The 16,732-nt window shown below is 49.7% G+C and overlaps 1 protein-coding gene across 1 annotated transcript in view; it reads left to right on the forward strand.

Annotated features, from left to right (window-relative positions):
- The first annotated feature begins 90 nt into the window (after window positions 1-90).
- Window positions 91-16,732, forward strand: part of WDR27 (WD repeat domain 27) — a 141,281-nt gene continuing 124,639 nt past the window's right edge. The window contains exons 1-7 of the mRNA XM_065930967.1: window positions 91-139; window positions 7,203-7,398; window positions 12,854-12,995; window positions 14,565-14,689; window positions 14,959-15,072; window positions 16,077-16,128; window positions 16,660-16,730. Coding sequence (XP_065787039.1) covers window positions 129-139; window positions 7,203-7,398; window positions 12,854-12,995; window positions 14,565-14,689; window positions 14,959-15,072; window positions 16,077-16,128; window positions 16,660-16,730 — 711 coding nt within the window. The 5' untranslated portion in view covers window positions 91-128. The remainder of the gene's footprint in view (window positions 140-7,202; window positions 7,399-12,853; window positions 12,996-14,564; window positions 14,690-14,958; window positions 15,073-16,076; window positions 16,129-16,659; window positions 16,731-16,732) is intronic.

A 16,732-nucleotide genomic window follows, 5' to 3' on the forward strand; every position in this document is an offset into this window, starting at 1 on the left:
TCGGAGGAGGGCGGTGCCCGGAAGTTGACCGGCGCTCGGAAGTTAGGAAGGCTAGAACTTGACCAAGCGCCCGGAAGTGAGGCAGAGGCCGGATAGGGGTACTGCGTTGACTCTGGGTTATCGCGAGAATGGCGAAGGGGTGAGGACGCAGACCAGGGTTCGTAACCATGACGACGGGGGCGGGGCGCTGGGCCTAAACTGCCTGGTGTGCAGCCGGATTGTGAGTACACTTGGCCACCGGGCTGACTCAGGGATAGGTTTGAGGGGCCCAGGTGAGACGCAGGTGCGCCCGTTACCTGTTCTCTCTTAAAAGCGTGTTACTTCACGAACTACTCCTGAGAGAGGCTTTAAAATGCTGTTATGTTTATATTCAGGGTTTATTTTGTTAAACTTGGGATATGGTGTTAATGGGCGCCTATTGGCCACTGAAAAACACTTTCCCAAGAAAGATTATGTTCATTTTAGTATCATACTTTTGTGTTGATCCCAGTCCCCGTGTTTCATTTTGGAACGTGCTCAATCCCTTTTGTGGAAACAGGTGCAGTGTAAATAGTAAAAGCAGGCAGTGACTCTTGTGCCCCTTTTCGTAGAACCCGAGCTCTGCCAAGTAGATACACGGTGTGGGTTGGTCGGGTTGCTGAGGAGACTGTCATGTGTTGGGTTAAAAAATGTGTCCGTTGCCGCTTTGAAGTGTTACATCTATGTCACCTATAGGCGTGTAAAAGAGGCTTGAGAGACTTAAGACTGATTATCTGAGGGGAGTGGCGTTGATTTGCGTGAAGTTAGGGCAAGCTGCATCCAGGTGGGGAGTCACTGGTTTGGGCTGATGATGGCGGTAGCACTTGTGGACCTCCACACCTCCTCCTGCAAGAAGTATCTGGTACCTGTGACATTCTGCTCAACCTGGGCCATTTCCAAGTTTAACATTTTCAGGTAAAAAAAGCATATCAGACTGGAATACAGGGGAGTGTATAGAGATACATCGAGATGCATCAAGAAATGACTTTAAAACTTAAGCATCATTACTGTTATCGGTAGTCAGTGATTTGTGCTTGCCTAACAAGTGAGAGGGGAAATGGCAACCCACTCCTGTGTTCTTGCCTGGAGAATCCCAGGGACTGGGGAGCCTGGTGGGCTGCCGTCTATGGGGTCACACAGAGTCGGACACGACTGAAGCGACTTAGCAGCGGTAGCAGCAGCAAGTCATGGTATGGACTGAAAAAAATGCACAACCGAAAAGCTGGGATTATGTTTTATTCTGAGGACTTCAAGCCTGTAACACAGCATCTCAGATGGCTCTGAGAGACTGCTTTGGAGAGGCAAGGGGGGAGCCAGGATATATATAGGAGATTTTGTAACAAAGACCTGGTAGTCGGAACATCAAAAGATTACTGTTAATTAAAACCAGGGGTTTCGAAGAGCTGGACACAACTGGACGACTGATTAACAACAACAAAGAAAACCAGATATCTCCATTAAAGGAATCTAGCACTTTTCTATGTATGAGAAGATGCAAGAATCTGGGCTTATTGAAATCATTCCTTTAGTATGCACCTCAGCTGTCTCAGGCCAGTATCCTGTGCTTTCTCCTCCTGAGTCTCCTCAGGGTGCCCCAGTGGGAGGTTGTGATGTGATGGCTTGATGGCGACAGAGTCCTTAGTTTGCTGATATGGCAGCAACATTTTTTGTTCTCTTTCATTTTGTGGCATAAAAGTACAAAATTTGTGTTTTAAGAACCAATGGTTTGTAAAATCAGGCTTCTCTCAGCTGGGACAATAGAAAGAAGATATCTTTTTTTTTTTTCTTCATTAAAGCAGCTAAATATAACCTTTTAAAGTTTATTAACTTAGGAAAGGACTTAAAGACACAGGGCGGCCAGAGTATAATTTGGTGCTTTCATACCTTTATGAACCATTGCTTCATCTTATACTAGTTCTGTTCTCCATGGACCTAGAATTAGAACCTGTCTCCTATTCTGGTGAATGCAGAGAACTTTATATTTTCTTTAGCTACTAAGCAAGCCATCAAGGATACATTAATTATGGTGCCATATATCATTTTACTTTGGGCACTCAACCTAGTGTCTGATTGCCACACTGTATTTTCCAAACTCAAGAATAAATTGGCACATTTCTGGCTGGGTTAGTCATTAAAAGAGAAAGATTATAATCTTTTTATAAAAGGGAGTAATTTTCTTTCTCTAAAAATATACACATTTATACAAAAGAAAAAAAAAAAACAGGAGGAGATGCAGGAGATTCTCTACTTGAAAAGTAGAGAATAATGATGTTTATTTCTCTTGTATGGATTTTCTAATTTTGTGCAACTTGTGTTCTTTTGTGTAACTAAAGGGGCTTGAATGTACAGCCTACCCCCATCTGAGATTGCTTTCTGCTCCATGTTTACCGACGTGACTTTAGAGCAATGGCCTCTTTAGTGGTCATTTGTCACCACGTGTTCTTAAAGTGCTCATGCAGCCTCAGATACACAGGAACCGCATCAGAAGCTGACTGCAGTGTGTCTTCTCTGACTTTTCCTGTGATGCACGTATGGGACTCTCAAACTGATTATCTCTGGGAAGACACAGCAAGGAGGTGACGTAGGGAGGGGAAAGGCCAACTGTATTATTTCTGTGCTGTTTAAATATTTTGCATTGTATTGCTCGTGTAAATGAAAAAAGTTAAAGGATTTCTGTCAGCAGGGATAGGCTCGTGCAGGAGCAGAGTTCTGATGGGTGACAACCTGTTTCCTGCCCACAGGTCCTCTCCGTCTCGCAGTCTCCTTCTCACTAGGCCCCCCAAAACCCCTCCAGCCAGCCAGGGGTGCGGGGAGAAGAGAGTCGGGCGGAGGGTTTTCTGGGCTCCTAAGTGGCTTAGGTTCACTGTGCCCTAGACTCCCCGCTCCTTCCACGCCAGAACTCAGCCACGTGGTGGCACCTGACTGCTAGGGAAGCTAGCAGTGTAGTTTCCAGAAGGGAAGGGAGTGGTTTGGGGAACGGGCAGCCCCTGTTGCTGCTTCCGTTCTGGTGGCTGGGCTTCCGCTTCGGGCCTGGAAGCACAGGCGAGCCCCTCACACCCCCGGCACAGCCGGACACAGAGCACTCCCAGCATGCACGGCTCTCCCGTGGGGCCCCGGCATGGCTCCTCGAGGTCCCGCGACCATGAACTGCTCCCCACCAGAGCCGCTCCCCGTCCTAAGGGAGCCGGGTCCCAGCAGAGCTGGAATTGGGCGGGGGTGTGGGAAGAGCTTCCTGGTGGACCCTGACTGCTGCCCGGGGCGTGACGCCCTAGGTCCGCCCCTCAGCGCTTCCCCTCTGTGATCTCCTGCGGCCTGTGAGGAGGGGCTGCCGCGGCCCCCCTCCTGCAGCGCTGAGGAGGGGGCGCCCAGAGACACGCAGTCCCAAGCAGCCGGCTGTCGTCGTGCCCGCTCCGCCGCGTCTGTCCTCTTGGCTCTCCCAGGAGTGCCGGGGCTCCTGTCTGTGTGCCCTCTGCCTGCCAGCCGCCAGCTCCACCGGCCCGGCCTTGCTTTTCCTTTCCACGCACTTGCTCGCTCCTCTGTCTTGGACCTGAGGGACTTAGACCTGGGGTTTGTGGAGCTAAAAGGCTTGGGAAGGAAGGTGGCCGTGCCCGACCTGACCTTCCCTGGAAGGAGTCTGGATGGCCCTGCTTTGGGGAGCGGGGGCGGGGGGCTGCAGTTTGTCTCCCAGGGTCCCCGGGCCTCTGGTTACTTTCTGTTCCACTCGTGTCTGTTCGCTTAAGCCAACTTTATGCGTGGGCTACAGACACCCCCATCATTTCCTCCAAGGCCACAGGCTCAGTCACTGCTGACCATGAGCCTTCGCTCTGTCCCCGCGCCCTGCCTGCCACCGTCACTAAGCACCGTCCCGCAGGCTCACTGCCGTCCGCCCTCGGGTGCCGGCTTCTGCTGGCGTCAGGGCAGCTGCCACCAGTAATCTCACATTTCAGGGCTTCACACAGTGGCGGTCCATGTACTGGTCCCACAGCAGGCAGCCCGGTGCTGCTGGCCAGGTGAGCCTACGGAGCAGCAGCTCAGGTGTGCCTCCCGCGAGCGCCCGCCCTCTTGGTCTTCCCAGCCTTGCTGCACCTCCTGTACCTCAGGCTGTGGCTTCTCCCTGCAGCTGGCAAGTGTGGTTTGGCGGCATTCCTGTGGCTCTGGGGAGAAAGTGGAAAGGGCTTGGTGAAAACCTAACAGGAGGTGCCACGCCTCGGAAACAGGGAGGCAGATGTTCTAACAGGTGTGAGGAGTATGTCCAGTGTTAAGTAAGCGCTCTGAGGCAGGTCCCAGGCCATGCGCAGCTCAGAGGAGACGCTGTGTTCGGGTTTCTCCCCGTGAAAGGACGGTGGGCAGAGGTGAGTGGGCGGGTCCAGAGCAGGTGCTCTGAGCGTCCTCTCCCCCCGCCACCCCCGGGAAGTCAGGCAGACTAGTTCTCCCAGCTACTGTGAGACCAGGGACGGCGGGCCTGGAGTCCAGGGTTACGGCGGCCAGCCGTGCAAGCTGACACTACTCCCCGGACCACCTCAGCTCCTGAGGCCGCCCTGGGGGAGCGGCTTCGCTGGAAACCACCTCAGGGGGAGCTTCTTCAGTCAGACTGGTCTCAGATTGCAGACTCACTCCTGTCCAGCGTGTCTCCCAGGAGCCACCCTGGGCCCATCCTGAGGACAGGCCTCTTCTGGGATGTGTAGCTGTGCAGCTTACACTAGCTCTGCATGTGTGCATGTAAATGTGGGTGTGTGTGTGTGCATGTGCGCGTGTGTGTGCGTGAGCATGTGTGTGCATGTGCGCGCGCGCGCGCGCGCGTGTGTGTGTGTGTGTGTGTGTGTGTGTGTAGTTTTCTCTCATGTGTTCTTTGGTTGATATAGCCTCTTGAAAATAAAGATATTCCTGACAGCTGGATTGTTCTAGAGATGGTTGAGAAAAATCCATTTTCTAGGAAACTTTTATTTGATTGTTTTAATTTGCTAACAGAAAAGTTAAATGAGGATAGTTTTCACCTGAACATTTGTCCCATTTTAATTGTGTTTACCTTATAGGTTCACGTAAGAACTGTTCTGTTTTCATCCAGTGCAGGCAGGGTTCTTCCAGGCAGAATATCTGACTTGTAGGCAATAGCCACCATGCTGGTTCCTCATCCAAGAGGAAATGAATATGCCTCTAGGAGAGTATATCCTGCTCTGGTGTGTGCAGTCCTGATGTCACCCAGGGTCGGAGGAACTTTGTCTGGACCTCAGATTCCGCCCCTCTGAAAGGCAGATGAGAAGAGCTGCCGTCTTGCTGTGACAGTGGGCAGAGTAGGACCCCAGTTGCCTGAAATGCTGGTGGGGAGGGTGTGCAGCTGGGCTGCCCTGGTTCTTGGCCATTGAGCCCGGCTCCCAGGTGCCTTCACCCCCTGTCCCACTCCGCCCTCACCTGCCTCCTGAGCTACAGGTGGGCCTGCAGGCCTTGGCGTGGGACCCTGCACACTGTATGTCTCAGTCCATTACGGCTGCTGAGACGGAGGGAAACCTCACCAAGTCTGAAACAGAGGGAGCAGACCCCGATGCTGGGGCCCCGTGGCCCAGACCGGGTCCGGTTCCTCCTACAAAGGGTGTCTGTACCCCGGCGCAGCACCCATGTTCTCATGGGATTCTGTCGCTCAAAGAGAGAACCCTTGCAGCTTTGGCTGACAATCCACCAAGTGTCCCCCCACGGCAGATTACAGTTTAGGATTGTCATGGCCCTCCACTGGCCACCAGCCCCACACCAGTCTGGGGGAAAATCTGAAAGTCCCCATGAAGAAGTAAAGGGCCGGCCGTGGGCTGGCCATGAGGACAGAGACAGGGAGCGTTAGCATTCACTTAGGCTTCGCACCTGGAAGCCTGGAAGCTAGGACAACAGCCGTGCAGCAGTGAGAAGTGGGCTGGGGCAGAAAGGGCTTCACGGAGGGGGGCACGTGGACTGTGTGCTGCTGACCTGTTGTGCTCACAGGGCTGCCATCCAGGCTCTCTGGGCCAGATCCCCGTCTGGACTTGGGATCAGCCCGTCACTCCCTCCTGGCCGCTCTTGACTCTCACCCTCACACGCTGCTGCCAGATGACCATGTATCTCCTGAACGCCAACCCTTCTTGCCTCACTTCTTTGTTTAGCAACCACCAGAAGTGCCCCAGGGTCATCTGAGCGTCAGGATAACCCCGCTCCATGGGAAGTTCAGTGGCCACCATGCCATGACCGCCCTCAAGAGCATCAGCTTCCCACCTCCTGCTCCCTCTCTGTCTCTGCTGGTCACTGTCCACGTAGCCCTCTTCTGCCCTGGCTGCTGCTTCCCCACGAGGCCTGTCCAGGCCGAGTCCACAGCCACCAGCCTGGTGACCACAGGGCTGGGATCTCTGAGTCCACAGCCTCCAGCCTGGTGACCACAGGGCTGGGTTCTCTGAGTCCATCCGACCAGCCTGGTGTCGGGCGGTCAGGCCCTTGCTCTTAGCTTTGTTGGTGGTTTTGTCCCTAGGTTTCAGGCGCACCGGGAGCCTGTGATGGCTTGTGAGGCAGAGCGGAAGCTGGGTAACCTGGAGCTGCTGCCTTGTGTGTAAGCTGGTGACAGGGAGTTGTTAACTGTGAGGTGGGACAGGGCCTGAAGCTTTCTGTTTCTGCCCGTGTCTCGTTGATTTGTGGTTTCTAAGACACGACCAGTGAACCAGTGGTTACGTTATCTGAGATAGTCAACTCGGATGACAGAATGTTGTAGAATAGTTGACTGGATCCCAGATGAGCAGTAGATAGCAATGTATTTTGTAGTTTTCCACCGACCAGTGTAGGAGGTGACTTTGTATCCTCATCGTTGGGGTCAGCTGGGAACTCTGGCCGTGATCTGGAGGTGCGGCTCGGGACTGGTGATCACCAGGCCTCTGCGAGGGTGGGGAGCTGCAGACACCCCACGTCTCGGTGGGTCTGCTCTGTAGGAGCCACAGGACTGGAGCCCAGGTCTGCATGACTTGAAAACCTGTGGGATCAATGAGCAGTCATGGCAGGGAACCTCTGGAGAGGTCATGACTTCTGTTTTCTCATTCTTGGGGGAGAAGAGGGGAGATGAGTCAGGAGGTGTGACGTGTGTGTGTGTATGATTGTACTGGTAATTGGGCATAAACAACAGACTGTGGTCTTCATTAAGCATCGTGCCCATGGTCGTTCATATGTTCTTCGGGCTCCAGGTGGAAGATGGAAGAACCACAAGAGATTTTCTCCAGGAATGATGGCCGTGCGGGTGACATCGTGGTGGAAAAGTTCCTGGTGGATTCCATGAAGCCTGCAGCCCACGTTCAGCTTGCCTGCAGTGGGCGGTCCTGTGCTTTCCCTTTAGATGGAAACGAACTTTGCATCTGGGACACCAGGGACCCTCCTCAGCAGGTGTGAAAGTTACACGTGTGTCTTGTTGCGTCACAGAGACTCGCCATTGCTGCTCTGTTTCTCTGATGCTGCTGGCGTGGTTTTGCCCTTTGTGGATTCAGCTACCAGCTCTGGGAGGGAAATGCTAACAAAACAGAACCTACTGAGATTTGATTTTTAGGAAATAAACTATCTGGAATCACTTTATTTAAAAATAAATTAGAAAAAATAAATTTAAATTATCTAAAATTTCTTCTTGAATAAGAGTATAAGCAAGGAAAAGTTCATCTTAACACTATCAAGACAAGTCGAACTTTTGGATTTTTAGATTTTTAAAAATTTTTTATTTTTTTAAATAAACTTCCACCACTTCCCTGGTGGTTCAGAGGGTAAGAAGTCTTCCTGCAGTGTGGGAGACCAGGGTTCGATCCCTGGGTCGGGAAGATCCCCTGGAGAAGGAAATGGCAACCCACTCCAGCATTCTTGCCTGGAGAATCCCATGGACAGGGGAGCCTGGCAGGCTACAGTCCCTGGGGTCACAAAGAGTCGAATACGACTGAATGACTTCACTTCATGTTTTAATTTTTAATTTTGCGTATTTGTAATACTGCATTTAAGGGAGTTTGTTGTGTTTGTTGGTGAATCTTTAACATCAAACTGCCAGAGTTTTAAAGACATCAGGTGAGTTTTGCTAACGTTTGAGCTTAGTATAAATGGTGTGGTGCGTTGCGCATTCCTTTTTGCCGCTTTCTTTGATTCGCCGAGTTTGTGTTTCTGAGGTTCATCCACGTTCACTTTCATCACTGTGCAGGGTTGTTTTGTGGCTAGACCACACTTTATTGCTCTGCTATTGTTGGAGATTTGGTTTGTTTCCATATTTGATTGCTACAAACATTCTTTTATATATCTTTTGATACACATGTGTATACAATTTCTGAGTCTTAAGGAGTGCGTATATTTAGTCTAAAAGTTAATGCCAAGATTTCTAAAGTGATTGTTCCAGCCTGTTGTCCTTCACATGGTGGATGAGACTTCCAGTTGATCCACACCCTCACCCACACTTGGTTCTTTTAACTTTGTCCCTCCTTGTGGGTGTACTGGCATTTAGTTATGATTTGAAGTTCCCTGACGATTAGTGAGCTTCAACACCCTTTGAGCACATTTATTGTGGATGTACTCATTTGGCCATTCTCTTTTGTGATATATGTGTTCAGTCTCTTGCCATTTTTTTTCCTACTCAATTATCTGTCTTATTGATTTGAAAGAGTTTTTTATGTATTCTAAATATAAGCTTTATTTTACTTTGCATTTTCTAGAGTTTTATGTGAATAGAATCAGGCAGTTTTAACTCTTTTCATCTGACTTCTTTCGCTCAGAGTAATTGTTCTGAGATTTATGTACATTGCTGCATGTGTCAACAGTTCTTTTTTTGTTATTGAGTAGTATTCCACCATGTGGATATACTGTAATCTGTTTTTGTCCATTCTCCTGTTGATGCACATTGAGGCTATTCCATAATAGACAATATAACTTTGTCTATTATAAAGGAAGTTGCTGTGAATGCTTCCGTGTCTTTTGTTTTATCAATGTCAGTTAGGTGTCAGTCAGGTCAAGTTGGTTGCCAGTGTGTTCTTTCGGTTCTCTCTTTATGACCACCTGTTCCTTCAGTTATTGAGGCATCCTGGAGCCTGTGACCAAAAGCGTGCTTGCCTGTTTCTCTCCCGCCAGTTCTGCTCCATGTGTTTTGAAGCGCCGTAAGCAGTAAATGTTCGGTATCTTTATATCTTCTTGATGATGTGACTCCATTAACATGGCAGACGCGCTCTGTCCCTCTTAATATTTCTTACTCTGGAATTTTGGTACACTTTTCTTTTTACTTGTTTTTTGTTTTTTTGTATTTTAAGACTATTATTTTTTAAGAGTAGTTTTAGGTTTGCAGCGAAATTGAGGGGAAAGTAGAGATTTTCTTTATCTCTTTGCCCCCAAACATGCATTTCCTCCCCCAGGTCAGCGCCCCTCCATGGTACATCTGTTACAGGTGATGAGCCTGTGTCGATGTTGTTTTTACCTGAAGCCCATGGTTTGCCTTAGAGTTGACGTGTGCACTCTGTGGGTTTGGAGAGGTGTCCCGTGACATGTGCTCACCATCATAGCATCTCACAGAGTCCTTTCCCTGCTGAAAGTCCTCTGGGCTCTGCCTGCTCGTTCCTCCCCCTGACCCCCTCACCCTGGAAGCCACCGATCTTTCACTGTCTCCCTAGTTTTGTCTTCTCCAGAATGCTGTATGTTGGAATCATACAGTATGTAGCCTTTTCAGATTGACTTCTTTCACTAGTCATTTGCATTGAAGTTTTCTCCATGTCTTTTCTTGGCTCAATAGCTGATTTCTTTCCAGTGCAGAATATTTTCTTGTCTGGATGGGCCAGATTTTATTTATTCATTCACCTACTGAAGTTGCATTCAAGTTTTTGCAATTATGAATAAAGCTGTGGTAAACATCAATTTTTGTGCAAACATAAATTTTCAAAGTGAAGTGAAGTGAAAGTCACTCAGTCGTGTCTGACTCTTTGTGACTCCATGGACTGTATAGTTCATGGAATTCTCCAGGCCAGAGTATTGGAACGGGTAGCCTTTCCCTTCTTCAGAGGATCTTCCCAACCCAGGGATAGAACCCAGGTCTCCTGCATTGCAGTTAGATTCTTTACCAGCTGAGCCACAAGGGAAGCCCAAGAATACTGGAGTGGGTAGCCTATCCCTTCTCCTGCAGATCTTCCCGACCTACGAATCAATCTGGGATCTCCTGCATTGCAGGCAGATTCTTTACCAACTGAGCTATGAGGGAAGCCAACTCCTTTGGTAAATACGAAGATGTAGGATTGCTGAGTTATATGATGAGAGTATATTTCACTTTGTAAGAAAGTGGCTCTAGCAAAGGATGAGAGTTCCTCTTGCTGCACGTCCTTGTCAGCATTTGGTATTGTCTATTCTGGATTTTAGCCATTTTGACAAGTGTGCAGTAGTATCTTATTGCTGCTTAATTTGAATTTCCCTGACGACTTACATTCCATACTTGCCACCTGCGTATCTTCTTTGGTGAGGTGTCTGTTAAGGTCTTTTGTCCATTTTTAATTGAGTGGTTTATTTTCTTGTGTCTTAAGAAGTCTTTGTATATTTTGGATAACAGTCCATCAGATACGTCTTTTGCAAATATTTTCTCCCAGCCAATGATAGTGTCTTTCATGGAGCAGAAAATTTTAAAGTTAAAGACGTCCAGCTTATCAATTCTTACTTTCATGGGTCATGTCTTTCATCTCTCATCTAAAAAGTCACTGCCAAACTCAAGTCATCTAGAGTTTGTCTGTGTTGCCTTGTGGAAGTATATGGTTTTTGCCACTGTATTGCCTTTGTTTCTTTATGAATGGTCTGCTGACTATTTCTGGCTCTTTCTTCTCTCCCAGTGATCTGTTTGTCCTTTCTTTTGCCAACATCGCACAGTCTTGATCAGTGGAGCTTTAGAGTAAGCCTTGAACTCAAATAGGTCAGTCCTCCACCTGTGTTATTTTACAATATTATGTGGCTGTTGTGTCTCTTGCCCCCACCAAGATAAACTTCAGAGTAAGTTTGGTGATTTCTTTTGGATTATACTGAATCTATAGATCAAGCTGGGAACAGTTGACATGTTAATAATATTGAGTCTTCATGAACATCGACTATCTCTCCATTAATTTAGTTCTTCATTTATTTCTTTCCACAGAGTTTTATTATTTTCCAACCTTGTGTACATGGAATAAACCCCACTTGGCCACGGTTATAATTCCTTTTATAAATAGTTTGGTTTGATTTGGCAATATTTTAAATATTTGGTGAGGATTTTTGCATCTCTGTTCATGAGAGATGCTGATCAATGATTTTCTTCTCTTGTCATGACTTTGTGTGGTTTTGGTATCCAGATAGTGCTGACCTCAGAGTATGAGCAAGGGTGTAGTCCTTCTGTTTCTTCTGAAAAGAAGTGTTTCCTCTAATTTTTCTTCTGTTTTCTAAAAGACATTTGGTAGAATTGGCAACATGCCCTTCCCTCCCGCCTTGGTAGGCTGTATTTCCTTTTTAAAGCAGGAATTTGTTAAAGTCCACTCATTGCATTTTAGGGGAAGAAGTGCAGAGTGTCAGCCTTATGGCTTTTGAGTCTATTCTCAGAAGCTCTTTGTAGCAGGATGGGATTCTTTGCTCTTCTCCCAGTAAGACTGTTCCGTTTATGCCCAGACAGTAATGCATTTAGTTGCACCATTTTTGTGCCCCAGCCCCATAAATGCCTTGCTTCTCAAGTGCTTCACTGCATTAGTCAGGAATGTGGCTGTCTTCACCGGAGAAGCAGCCTTGTTGCTGGGATCCTTCCTCTCAGCCTTCTCTGACCTGAATTCTTTGTTGCCTTCATTATTCTCTGATGTCTGAGAAAATGTTTTCTTTTCTTTTTTTTTTTTTTTTAGCAAAGTGTGTCTTTTTTACCTTGTCCTTCTCATGGGAAGGTTGGAGCAGATGAACCCACCGGCCATGGGCATAGGAGGGACTCCGCTGGGCCTCCCGCCGGAGGCAGAGCTCTCGCGGCAGAAGGCATGCCGTCCACCTGAGGCTGGCTTGAGAGAACCCCTGCCTCCGGGGCGATCACAGTGGTCCACCCCGGCTCCCCCAGCCTCCCCGCCTGTGTCCTCTCTCCCTGTGCTGTGGCCACACAGGGCCTCAGCGTATTGCTGACTGTCTCTTCTTGTCTTTTCTTCATCTCTTCAGGCTGCTGGTCACCCCCTCCCTCCTCCCACTCTGCCTCCTTGGCTCAAGCCTCTGTCCTGTCTCCTTTGGAGTGTTTTGGTTTTCTCTGTGCCCCCACCCTCAGCTCTCTTCTGAACCTTCAGAAATGTGTGTTCCTGAAAAGCCAGGAATGGTCTCTGCATTCTTTTACATGCATGGTGCTGGCCTGTGGTTTTCTGCAGCTCCGTCCTAGCACCCTACGTGGTGGTCAGAGCGTTAGTACGTGGCCTAGACTCCCTTCAGCTTCACCTTCTTGCTTTGTTCATACCAGCTGTTCTGTAAACACGTGTTGCTTTCTCAGCTCCTCTTGCCAAATCCTTGGTACTGTCCTTATCCTTCAGTATTTAGCACAGCTGATTGCCCCTCTGGCCTGGAGTGGGGATGCCGTGTGGATTGCTAATTAATAAGTAGGGAAGAAACAGAAGGAAGAGGTAATCATTTGATTTGTGTGCCATTAGTGATGCTGAGTAACAGGGAAATACTTAACCCAAGAAAGTAATTAAATGGTATATGAACAGTGATTTACATAGATGAAGTAGAAATGAATATATGAAATACATGTTGGAAGAACTCAATCCGTTTAATTTATTAGGATTGAGGCTATGTTATATTCTTTTTTATTAAAAAAATGTTTTCTATAATCTATGGTCTTTTTGGTTTTTGTTACTCTCTTCAGCTGATGATCCTAAAAGGACACTGTCAGCCCATCACCGCCGTGACATTTGGGAGCAGAGAGAGCCCGCTTCTGGTCTGTTCTGCATCACTAGATTGTGTCATGATGTGGGGCCTGGATGAGTGCAGACAGGAAGAGCTTCAAGGTGACGGGGCTTTAAACACATCTAAAATGCACTAAGGGAATGACTTGTTTTAAATGCACTTGGTGACACAAGGTGTTTTGGGATCATTTTTGATGCCTTTAACCTTGAAACTTGGTGTCTAAGCTGGATGTTCTGTGTGGGAAGTAGACAGGGCCACTCAGAACTGCTGACCTTGGCTTACACCATAGGTTCATTAGTTTTCATCTTAAGACTGTCTGCTTCTGAAATTGGTGATTTTTATGGAACTCTAAAAGCAGCTTGACAAGTTGAAATATTCTTCCCTTACTGAGACAGTAGTGAATCTACAGCTTAGTGTGGGAGACAGACTGGAATGTGTGAACCAGCAGACAGCTGTGGGCAGTGAGTAGGGAAAGGAACCTCAGTGAGGGCAGGGAATGCGGCAGGACCTGCTCAGGGCTTCAGGTTCTGCAGGGGCGGGGTTTGGGCTGGAGGAGGAGGGTCAGAGCAGGAGCCGCTGATTGAAGAGCTGAGAACCAGCCCATGTGGTTGAAGCTCAGTGATGTTAGGAGACTTTTATCAGGTGAAGTCAAAGAGTTGGGTGGGTCCCAGAACTAGAACAAATAATTAAAAAATTTGTATGGAAACAACGAGAGATATGGAGAAAACCTTGAGAAATAAGGATGGAGCTGGAGGAATCAGGTTCCCTGACTTCAGACTGTGCCGCAGAGCTACAGTCTTCAAAGCAGCGTGGCGCTAGCACAGAAGCAGACACATCGATCAGTGGAACAAACGGGGAGCTGGCTTATTTGTTTTGCTTACTGGCATCTAAATGCCTCCTGCCTGCCCACCCTGTAGGATTTCCCCAGAGGCAGGGTTTCTCTGTCTGGTTCCTGGATGTGTCCTAGGCCTGAGGGTGCCTGGGGAGGTACAGGCACTCGCTGAGCGCGACGCGGCAGGTCCGTGACGGCCCCAGAGCGGAACTGTGTGTGAGAGATGCACGTTTTCCTCTCTGTGGGCTCTTGTCCTGACAAGCGGCTTCAGTCTCTGGGCCAGACCGCGGTGGGCACCGCGCCTTTGCGGCCCCGTGGCAGGCTGGCCCAGTGACCTCACTTGAAGGTAAGGCTGCAGGCTGGCTTGCAGCATCATTGTGGGGCTTGCAGGCTGGCCTGATATACCTCCTCTTCTTGGCAGTGGAGAGGCTCTGGGCTGGAGGCTGAGGCTTAGATGGGCACAGCGCCCTTCTGCCTGCTTGACACAGGCCATGGCCGGTCATTGGCTCGGTCTGGAGCCAGGGTGGCCGCAGGGAGGAGGAGGGAGGATTGGGACCCACGACTCGCCCAGGGTGTGCGCGTGGGCGGTTCCCCAAGACACGTTTTCCTTCCTGATGTGGGGTCACTTCCCTGTGGCCTGTCCCTGAGTTCCATGTATTTCCAGAAGAACTTTCCAATGTTTCCAATTCTCTTGAAGAGTCAAAATCAGACCAAAGCTCATACTCTTCTGCACCCAGTCCTAGAGCAGAGGGTTTTGCTGTCAGCACTTCCCAGAGGTCGTTGCGGGAGTCGCTGAGTGGCCTTGACAGACAGACACAGATGATCAAACTCCCCGCAGGGCGACTTCCGCGGGGGACCGTTCTCGGCACCCTCCTGGGAAGGGTGCTGTGTCTGAGGCTTAGTCCTGACGATCGAGTGGTGGCGGTGTGTGCAGGGAACAGAGTACTCATGCTGGACCTTGAGGTGAGATCCCAGCCCCACGGCCAGAGGCCCCCAGGCTTGGGCCCTTCCTGCCACTTCTCTCCAGAGCGTCTTACTGGGCAGCTTCTGTGAGGGTGTTGGCCCGGGGCTGCCCGGGCTCCCTCTTGGCTGGGTGTCTGAGTTTTACCTTCCAGGTTTATATGCAGGAAGTTTCACATTTGGGCAAGGGGATTATGTAGAAACTGTTTTCTGTGAGATTCATATAACTTCTTAATAACAATAGTGACTGACCTTCCTTCACCAACCCCCAGAGCCGATCCACGCTGGCTGAGCTGGATGGTCACCACGGCCCAGTGACCGTGGCCGAGTTTTGTGCTTGGCAGACACACATTCTTATCTCAGCGTCCGAAGACAGAAGCTTCAAGGTACGGGGCGGGTGTCAGGCTGTTGGGGCGTGTGGACGCTTTGCGCTGTGCTTCTGGTTCCTGGCCGCTGCCACACGTGAAACATCCGAGGGACGACTGCCCTCAACCTGAGTCTGATGTTTTGGCCTGTCACCAGGCGGGTGTGGGGAGCCGGGGCCCACAGCACCCTGTGCTGACCCGGCGTTCCAGGGGGTACTGTCTGGCGCGGGACCTTCCTCCTGGACCTGGGGCCTTGCGGGGACTGGCACCTTAACTCACCTCCATGGTGTTCCCTGGGGCCGCTTTCCAGTAGCCGAAGATTCAGTCAGAACTCAATTGGGCTTGAGAGGAGAGTAACTCAAAATGCAAGCTCAGGTCCCACCCACCTCCCAGTCCGTTCATTGTGGTCATCACCTGGCTGAGATGTGAGGATGTTGTGTTGTGACTGAAAGGAACTGAGGGTGAGTAGCAGGCATCTGGAGACAGAGGAGGAGACTGTAAATGCTTCCCTTGTCCCCTTGGAGTTTCTGCCACCGAATTGACAAAGGTCCCCTCCCTGCTCTGAGGCAGTGGTTGGGGCTGGAACCCCGGCTCCCTGCTGCAGAGGGCTGGCTGTGCTGAGCCTCGCTTCTCTGTGAGGTGAGGTGCTGGCAACCTCGCCTGCAGGGTGTGTGAGGGCTGGAGCTGCTCTTTGGAGAAGAGGAGTGTGAGCCCGTCTCCACGTAACTGGTCCTTTCCAGTCTTCCCACCTCATCTCGCAATGTTGCTGAAGGGCTGGAAATGTTCTCAACCTTGTCTGCGTCTTCCAAACCCATAGGTTGATATTTCTGGAAATGTTTATTTCCTGTATGATTCTGATATCTTCTGTTGTGTTTCTATAGTTTTGTGATTTATGTCCTTATTATTTTCTCCTTTAGATAACCGTTCACGTGAATTAATTGGTAGTTGGGTAGAAGTGTTCATTCTAGCTGTAACAACAATGGTAATGCTTGTGCTTCTTCTAAAGAATGTGTGTCTGTCCAAAGGTTTGGGACCACCGTATGGGATCATTGATACACAGCTCATCAGTGTTAACAGGTAACTTGGAACGTGTTTTCTGTCTGTAGGCTATGTGCGCACAGTCTGTCCTAGTTCACATGTTGATCTTGAAGCCAGAGCTGCACCGTCCGTAGGGTCTCAGTGTCACTCATGGAGGGTGTTTCACACCCATCTACTGTCTATCCACATGTTGAAAGAATTCACATAACAGTTAATCTTTTTGAAACTTTTAACTTAAAATAAGCATATGCTTGGGGTCAGAGCCTCTCTGTCTCAGAAAATTGGGAAATCATGTTGGCGGCCCTAAGAAAAGTGCTGTCCGCCTCCGCTGTTGCATGGAAGCAAGGCCCAGCGCTGCGGCCTCTGCCGACAGAGCCAGTGGCCGCGGCTAGGAGTGAGGGGCCAGCCTGGGTGGGCCGTGTACCGCTCCTGAGCCCTTTTGGGTGGCCGTGCTCTTTCCCCACGCTCTTCCTGGTGCCCGTGACCCCAGAATGTGATCACACGGGTGGGCTCGGTGCTGAGCAGGGCCAGCAGGCGTCCAAGCTGAGGGCTCTGTGCTCCCTTCCGCAGCCTCCCCCCTCCTGAGCCTCCTCTTGGATCCGCGGAGTCAGCAGCTGGTGGCCGGGTGCACGGACGGCCAGGT

Source organism: Muntiacus reevesi, chromosome 3 (genome assembly GCF_963930625.1).
Source record: "Muntiacus reevesi chromosome 3, mMunRee1.1, whole genome shotgun sequence".
Taxonomy (NCBI): domain Eukaryota; kingdom Metazoa; phylum Chordata; class Mammalia; order Artiodactyla; family Cervidae; genus Muntiacus; species Muntiacus reevesi.